Genomic DNA, 6,509 nt, shown 5'->3' on the forward strand with positions numbered 1-6,509 from the left:
AGCCTACACAACTTGTATTTTTTGCCTCCTAGATGGAACCGAAGCATATTGGTGATGGATCGCTTCCTTGTGCCGAATAGGCAGAGGGGGAGTCTTTCGCTTAGGCCGGGTAGTCATAGTTACTAGTGTTAAAACTTTTTTTCTTTGTGTAGCCTGAGCTTATTCTACGTTGATATGCTTCTGAGCATGGTCCAGATGGAGGTTGAAAGTCGTTGGGGGATCCATCACCAGGGATCGAAAGAGTACTCCGTCTTACAGTCCTTGGGAGAAAGTGCTGATGAGTACATCTGAGGTGATGGAAGACACATCCATGGATACTTTGTTGAATCGGTGGGTGTAATCCCTCAAACTTTCCTTAGCTGCTTGTTTCATGGCACATAGGTTGAAGGGCATTTTATGACATTGTTTGCTGCTAGCAAAATGTTGCAGAAAAACGGCCTTGAAATCAGCAAAGGTATGGATCGACAAGGATGACAATCGATCGAACCACCGCTGAGCGAAGTTAGATAGAGTCATTAAGAAAACTCTACACTTGACACCATCCATGTAGCGATGTAACATCGCATTCTTTTTGAATCGACCTAAATAATCTTCAGGGTCAATTGACCCATTATACTCCCTAAGTTATGGTACCCAAAAATTACTAGGTAATTCATCATTTAAGATTTAGGTAGAGAAAGGTGTGACTTCGTTGGGCATTAGTTCTATGGCCTTGCCTTTGTTTGGTAGTGGCATTTCTCCAGCCTTGGATTTCTCAAAATACTCCTCTGGTGGAGCTATAGCTTTACTTTGCTATTTAGTGAAGGCGGCAGGGAGAGGTCCTATTGAACCAATGAGCGTTCGGTTGTTAAGAAGGGGTGTCTCGGGCGAGACATTAGGTACATCCGGGGCTAGATTCAGGGGGAATTCTATGCAAAAGTTATTGTACTGCTTGACACATCAATGTTTGAAAAAATCTTCTCGTGACATGGTGATGACTTCACCACAAGCTGTGTCTCCTGCAGTGCTACGACCTTCGATAATTTTTTTTCCTGTTCCACAATCTTAGTGTCTCAATTCAGGTGAGAAAAGGAATTTCCATAGACAGCGTCAAATTTGTTCCTGACTAAGATCATGATTTGGTGAGTCAGCAGGATAGAACAACGGAGGTGACAAATGTTGAAGATCCTGGAGGGATGGAAGACGACAAAGGTACCTACAATACTTCAATTAGAGTTAGGATGGGTGCTGAGGGAACTCGGTGTGGCCACTCCAACGCTCAAGTTAGAATAGGAGCTTAGGGAAGATGAAAAAACAATGGAATAATTTGGAGAGAGAAGAAGGAATAAGTGGATTACCCCCTTTTGTGTCCTTTTGCCAAAGTTTATATAATTGCTTAAAAGAGCATCTCCACATTTGCGATCCAGGGAGACCAAATCCAACAGTTGTTATCTGCTCCTTCATCCATTGCGTACCACGTGTATATAGGAGAGCATCTAGGGGACCAAGTGTGACACTCTTATGATTGTTCCTACGCTCGCTCGTGATGCTATGCTTAGGAATATTTACAGTAACTATCAATGGATCCCTATAGGATGACTAGGTTATGAAAGAATCATGAAGTTTACATCTTTCGGAATTAGAATGACTGAACCGAGGAGGTTGTGCCCTTTGGAGTCAGGGTAGCCAAGTTGGTAAAGGAGTCGAGGAAGTTATGTCCTCTTGAGCGGAGGTGGTTAAGCTGATAAAGGAGTTGAGGAAGTTGTGTTCTCTGGAGTCGAGGTGGTCGAGTCGATGAAGGAGTCGAGGAGACTGTGTTCTTTGGAGGCGATGTGATCGAGACGATGCATGAGTCGAGGAGGTTGTGTCTTTTGGAGTCGAGATGGCCGAGTCAATGAAGGAGTCGAGGACGTTGTGTTCTCTTGAGTCGAGGTGGCTGAGTTGATGAAGGAGTTGAGGAGGTTATCTCTTCTGGAATCGAGGTGATCAAGTCAATAAAGGAGTCGAGGAAGATATGTCCTTTGGAATTGGAGCGACCAGGTTGATGAGGGAGTGATCAAAATATCTCAAACCGAACTAATGAGGTCTACATTGACTATTAGACTCCCACTGAATCTCAACTGTTGATTAACATCTAAGTTTAATTTGACTCTGTCACATATGATTTCCTTTCTTACCGTATCAGTAGTCCTAGGATAAGGTATTATACACGTAGAGCAAGTGCAAGCAAGGAATCTACACAAGCTGATGTTCCATTGTCATGTTTGGAACGAGATGGCTTCCAGCACAGCTGTTGCTTTCCACAAGCGTATGTTCCTCAAAATTAAGAAGATTTTCTTTTTCTTGAAACCAATGTTAAAATTGATTGATTAAACTATCAAAATATTGGTCAAAAGGACAGCAGTACATGGTTGAATAATTTCCAAACAAGAGAAGAAATCTGAAAGCAGCTCCAAAGTCAATTCTCTGGCTAGCATTTATCCTGTGGGCAGCTATTGAAACAAGATTCCCTTGGATATCAAACCATGGGCTTTCCAACACTGAAATGCTAACTTGCCAAGTGATAACCCACAACCTGAAATGAAAATGTGACAACTATACATATATAATATGCACCACCAACCCCCTCCATCTACTTCCTTGATTTAGTTTAGGTGTGATCTTATTGATATGATGTAGCTTTTATTTTTTTTTAATCTTTTATTATTTTAAAAAAATAAAGTATTTTTGGTTTGGATGTCCAACTCTATCCAAATAGTTTATTTTCAAAACAAAACAAAAAAAAAAACATACTGAAATTTAACCACAGATATCGAACGCTCCGTCCTATAAATACAGCGGTTCGCCCACTTCTTCGACATCGCAACCAACGCTGCCATCTACTCTAGTTGCTTGCTTGAGATACCGATTGTGAGGCAGAGACCGCAAGGAGATGGCGAGCCACGGAAAAGGAGTCTACACCTTGACCGACGTCGCCGCCCACAGCTCCCGCAATGACTGTTGGCTCGTCATCGGCGGCAAGGTTCGTCTTCCAATTCGCCTCAATCCAACTCCTAATTGCATGGAGAACTATGATATAATTCCTCTTTCTCTTTTGTAAGCATAGAGAGCTGATGCTAAAATGTTTAGTTTTTCTTCATCGTCGTAATTAACATAAGTTTCAAATCTGCATGGATTTTCTCATGCTTCTCGATGCAGGTCTATGATGTGACCAAATTCTTAGAAGACCACCCAGGAGGAGAAGAGGTTTTGTTGGCATCAGTCGGTAAATCCATCCATACATTGTTTTGCCCCTTCCGCCATCGTACAATATATAATTCTGTGAGTAACAGAGTTTAATGTGTGGAGCATGTCTTAATTTGCTTCCATAGGGAAAGACTCGACTAATGATTTTGAAGACATCGGGCACACGAAAAACGCAAGGGCGATCATGGACCAGTATTACGTAGGCGAGATCGACGCTGCGTCCATCCCTAAAAAGTTCAAATACACTCCTCCCAAGCAACCTTTCTACAATCAGGACAAGACTCTCCAGTTCATCCTTAAACTCGTCCAGCTTTTGATCCCGATGACCATCTTGGCGCTGGCTCTGAGTGTCAGAATCTACACCAATCAATAGACTTAAGAATTTCCTCCCCTCCTCTCCCTTCCCCTCCCCTCCCCTCCCTTACAACAACAACAATATGTACCACTAAGTTCAGACTCGTTGTGTCCTTACTGTAAAACCGCTTTCTTTCCCTTCAATTAATTTGTGTGATCGAATAGGTTGGTGAGTTTTATGACCGTCGTTACTGTAATAATGTCATCGAGTGGCTTTGAAGATTTGTCCTGCGATTTCTTAGCTTGTTATTGAGTCGCTCTTTTATAAAACCATATAAATTGCAACGAGCCATAGAAATTGATGATATCTATCCTCGCTCGTTCAGCTTATCTTGGTCATTTAATACCTTTAATTTTGTTTTCGTACTGCTGACAAGCTACTATCATGTTGCTCGTTTTGCTTTTTAGTTCGTACGAACAGGAATTGATTTTAAATAGATTTTTAATTAGCAATGCTATACTAAGTTCAATCTATTTAATAGAAACATAATGCGGTACGCATGATTAATATTTAAACATGGGCAAATACACTATAAGGGAATTTTTTAAAAAACCAAATCATTAAAGGACACCCCATTTTTATTTATCATCAAAATATCAGCCTACTGATCATTTTTTCCTACCAAAAAATGCTCGTGTAAATTTTCCCGCGAGTCCAAAACGTTACATCCTCACTTGTTTACCAATAAATTGGACATGAAGCCTAATCAGTAGAAACCTAAAGTGCTATATGTAGCCATGCTCTCACACGAACCTACTCTTTTCCAATAACATTTCTCCACTTAGCCTTCCAATCATCGTCCAACAAGAGTTTCACAAATTCTCTACGAGATTAAGTTGCAAAGAAGACACCTTAATACCATGAACAATCCATTAAAGATTGGTACAAAATGCTTAGAGATTTCATGGTTTCTGATTTTATGATTTTAATTTGTTGCGAAGAGTTTTAGATGTTATTATTTAGGATGCATTGTTCATCTTTTAGAGTTTATGTTTTAAAGTTTGTATAGTCATGTCATTGCTAGAATCTTAAGGGTCATCTAGCAATTTTATAGTGTTAAATCGACTTAAACTTATATAAATATCAAAAAAAGTAGTAGGCTTGGAGCCCCATGTTTGTCACATTGGATCTATTAGTATTTTAACTTTTTTTTTTAAATAGTTTTGTAGGTGTAGGTACAGGGAACACCTGAATTGAACCTATGTTTTGATATTGGTAAAAATCTAAAGTTAAGTATTATTTGTGAAATGATGAACTGATCTAAGCGTGCAGGTAGCGTAACAAACAAGTTCTAGTTAGAGGTCAGGCAAGGAAAAATCCAAACTGAAGGCTTAGTAAGGAAGTTCTAGTCGGAAGGACTGGACAGAAGTCTTGACAGATCAAGGACACTAGATAGAGAGACTTGATGGGGTCCGGAGGACCAAGATAGAGTTGGACTAGAGATTGGGGGTCAGAGGATCATATGCTGAGTAGAAAGTCTAAACAAATTTAGAGCATCGGATGTTTAGCAGATAGGTAAAATCTCTTGAGAGGAGTAGATGAACACACATTCTCATAGAAAGGAACAATAAGCATCGATCTAACTTAGAATTTCACTAAAAATCTAAAAGTAAAGACTAGATTGTTGTAAAACTATCTTAGTATAACTTCCTGTATTGTATTTATACTGTGTTAACTCTTTGATGCAGAAAAATGAGGTTGGAGGAAAATCAGAAACACTTCGTCAGCTGCCGCCACATCAGCAATCCAAGCACTTGAAAGGGTTCTAGACGCCCAGAGATGATAGAATCACGGTGATCACGGGATCGGATCAGATCAGGATTGGATCGAATCGAATCAAATCGAGCTAGGGGTGCCCGAAGGAGATTCGGGTGCTCGAAATGGCTAATAAACATCCTGCTCCAAAATTTTGATTCTACACTAAAGTACTTGTTGGTGCAAGAAGTACTAGTCTATCCCTAAAGTTTTAATGTTTGATAATACACCTAGGTCCAGTTTGTTTGACTAATGGTTGATGCAAACAAGACCTAATATTTAGATGTGAGTGAAATCTAGTCAAGTCAAGGTTGACCAAAAGACTAGCAAGAAGTCCTAGTCGGTTAGACTGGGCAAGGAGAAGTCCTAGTTGAGGTTAGATAGGGAAAATCCTAGATGGAGGCTAGGTAGGGAAAGTCCTAGCTAGATATTAGGCAGAGGAAATCCTGACCTAGAAGGTTGGGTAAGGAAAAGTCAAATCAGGTCAAGGGTGATCGGATATTTGGTAGGTGAGAAGTCTACCTATGGAAGTGACTAGTCCTAATTGGAGGTTAGCCAAGGAAAAGTCCAAATAGAATGTTTAGCAGGTAGGAAGTCTACCTATGAAAGTGACTAGTTCTAATTGAAAGTTAGGCAAGGGAAAGTTCAAACAGAATGTTTGATAGGTGGGAAATCTACTTATGGAAGTGACTAGTCCTAACTGAAAGTTAGGCATGAGTAAGTCAGTAGGTTAGACCTACAAGGTAAGGCTTAGATAGGCCTAGTAGGCCAGAAGGACTACAGATAGACTTAAGTTGCTTCTTTATTTGTATGTTGATCTTGTAGAGACCAGGAGTTGGAAGTAAGATGGAGGAAGCATAAGATGAGCAAACAAAAGTAGATAAGCAAACAGAAGTAGTTGAACCAAGTCCGGAGTCAACTTAGGTCAAACTCGAGTTGACTGAATCCGAGCGCCCGGATGTTACTCCAGGCGCCCAAACAGTTTAGACGTCCCTAGATGATCTAGGCACTCGGATCAAGAAGAATTAGCCCCGATAAAGACTGAAGAGATTGAATCAGATCAGATTTATTCCAAACACCCGGATAAGAATCCAGGCGTCTAGAAAGCTCTTTATAAGAGTCTCAACGTGCACCCCCAAGATACACAATCAATACTCCTCATTTGCCATCCTAT

The 6,509-nt window shown here is 40.4% G+C and overlaps 1 protein-coding gene across 1 annotated transcript; it reads left to right on the forward strand.

The window, feature by feature from the left end:
• Positions 1-2,887: 2,887 nt before the first annotated feature.
• LOC141813802 (cytochrome b5-like) lies at positions 2,888-3,803 on the forward strand. Its single transcript, XM_074701785.1, has 3 exons — positions 2,888-3,001; positions 3,178-3,244; positions 3,351-3,803. The coding sequence occupies exons 1-3, from the start codon at positions 2,912-2,914 to the stop codon at positions 3,596-3,598; spliced, it is 405 nt and encodes a 134-aa protein (XP_074557886.1). The 5' UTR covers positions 2,888-2,911; the 3' UTR covers positions 3,599-3,803.
• Positions 3,804-6,509: the final 2,706 nt, after the last annotated feature.

Source organism: Curcuma longa, chromosome 20 (genome assembly GCF_044706935.1).
Source record: "Curcuma longa cultivar G26 ecotype Majalengka, Jawa Barat chromosome 20, ITB_CL_G26_1.1, whole genome shotgun sequence".
Lineage (NCBI taxonomy): Eukaryota > Viridiplantae > Streptophyta > Magnoliopsida > Zingiberales > Zingiberaceae > Curcuma > Curcuma longa.

Bases quoted from the DNA above. Each gene is read 5' to 3' on its own strand.
- LOC141813802 (XM_074701785.1), top strand. From the start codon at position 2,912: ATGGCGAGCCACGGAAAAGGAGTCTACACCTTGACCGACGTCGCCGCC. The intron at 3,002-3,177 runs GTTCGTCTTCCA...TTCTCGATGCAG, and splicing joins GGCTCGTCATCGGCGGCAAG to GTCTATGATGTGACCAAATT. The intron at 3,245-3,350 runs GTAAATCCATCC...TTGCTTCCATAG, and splicing joins GGTTTTGTTGGCATCAGTCG to GGAAAGACTCGACTAATGAT.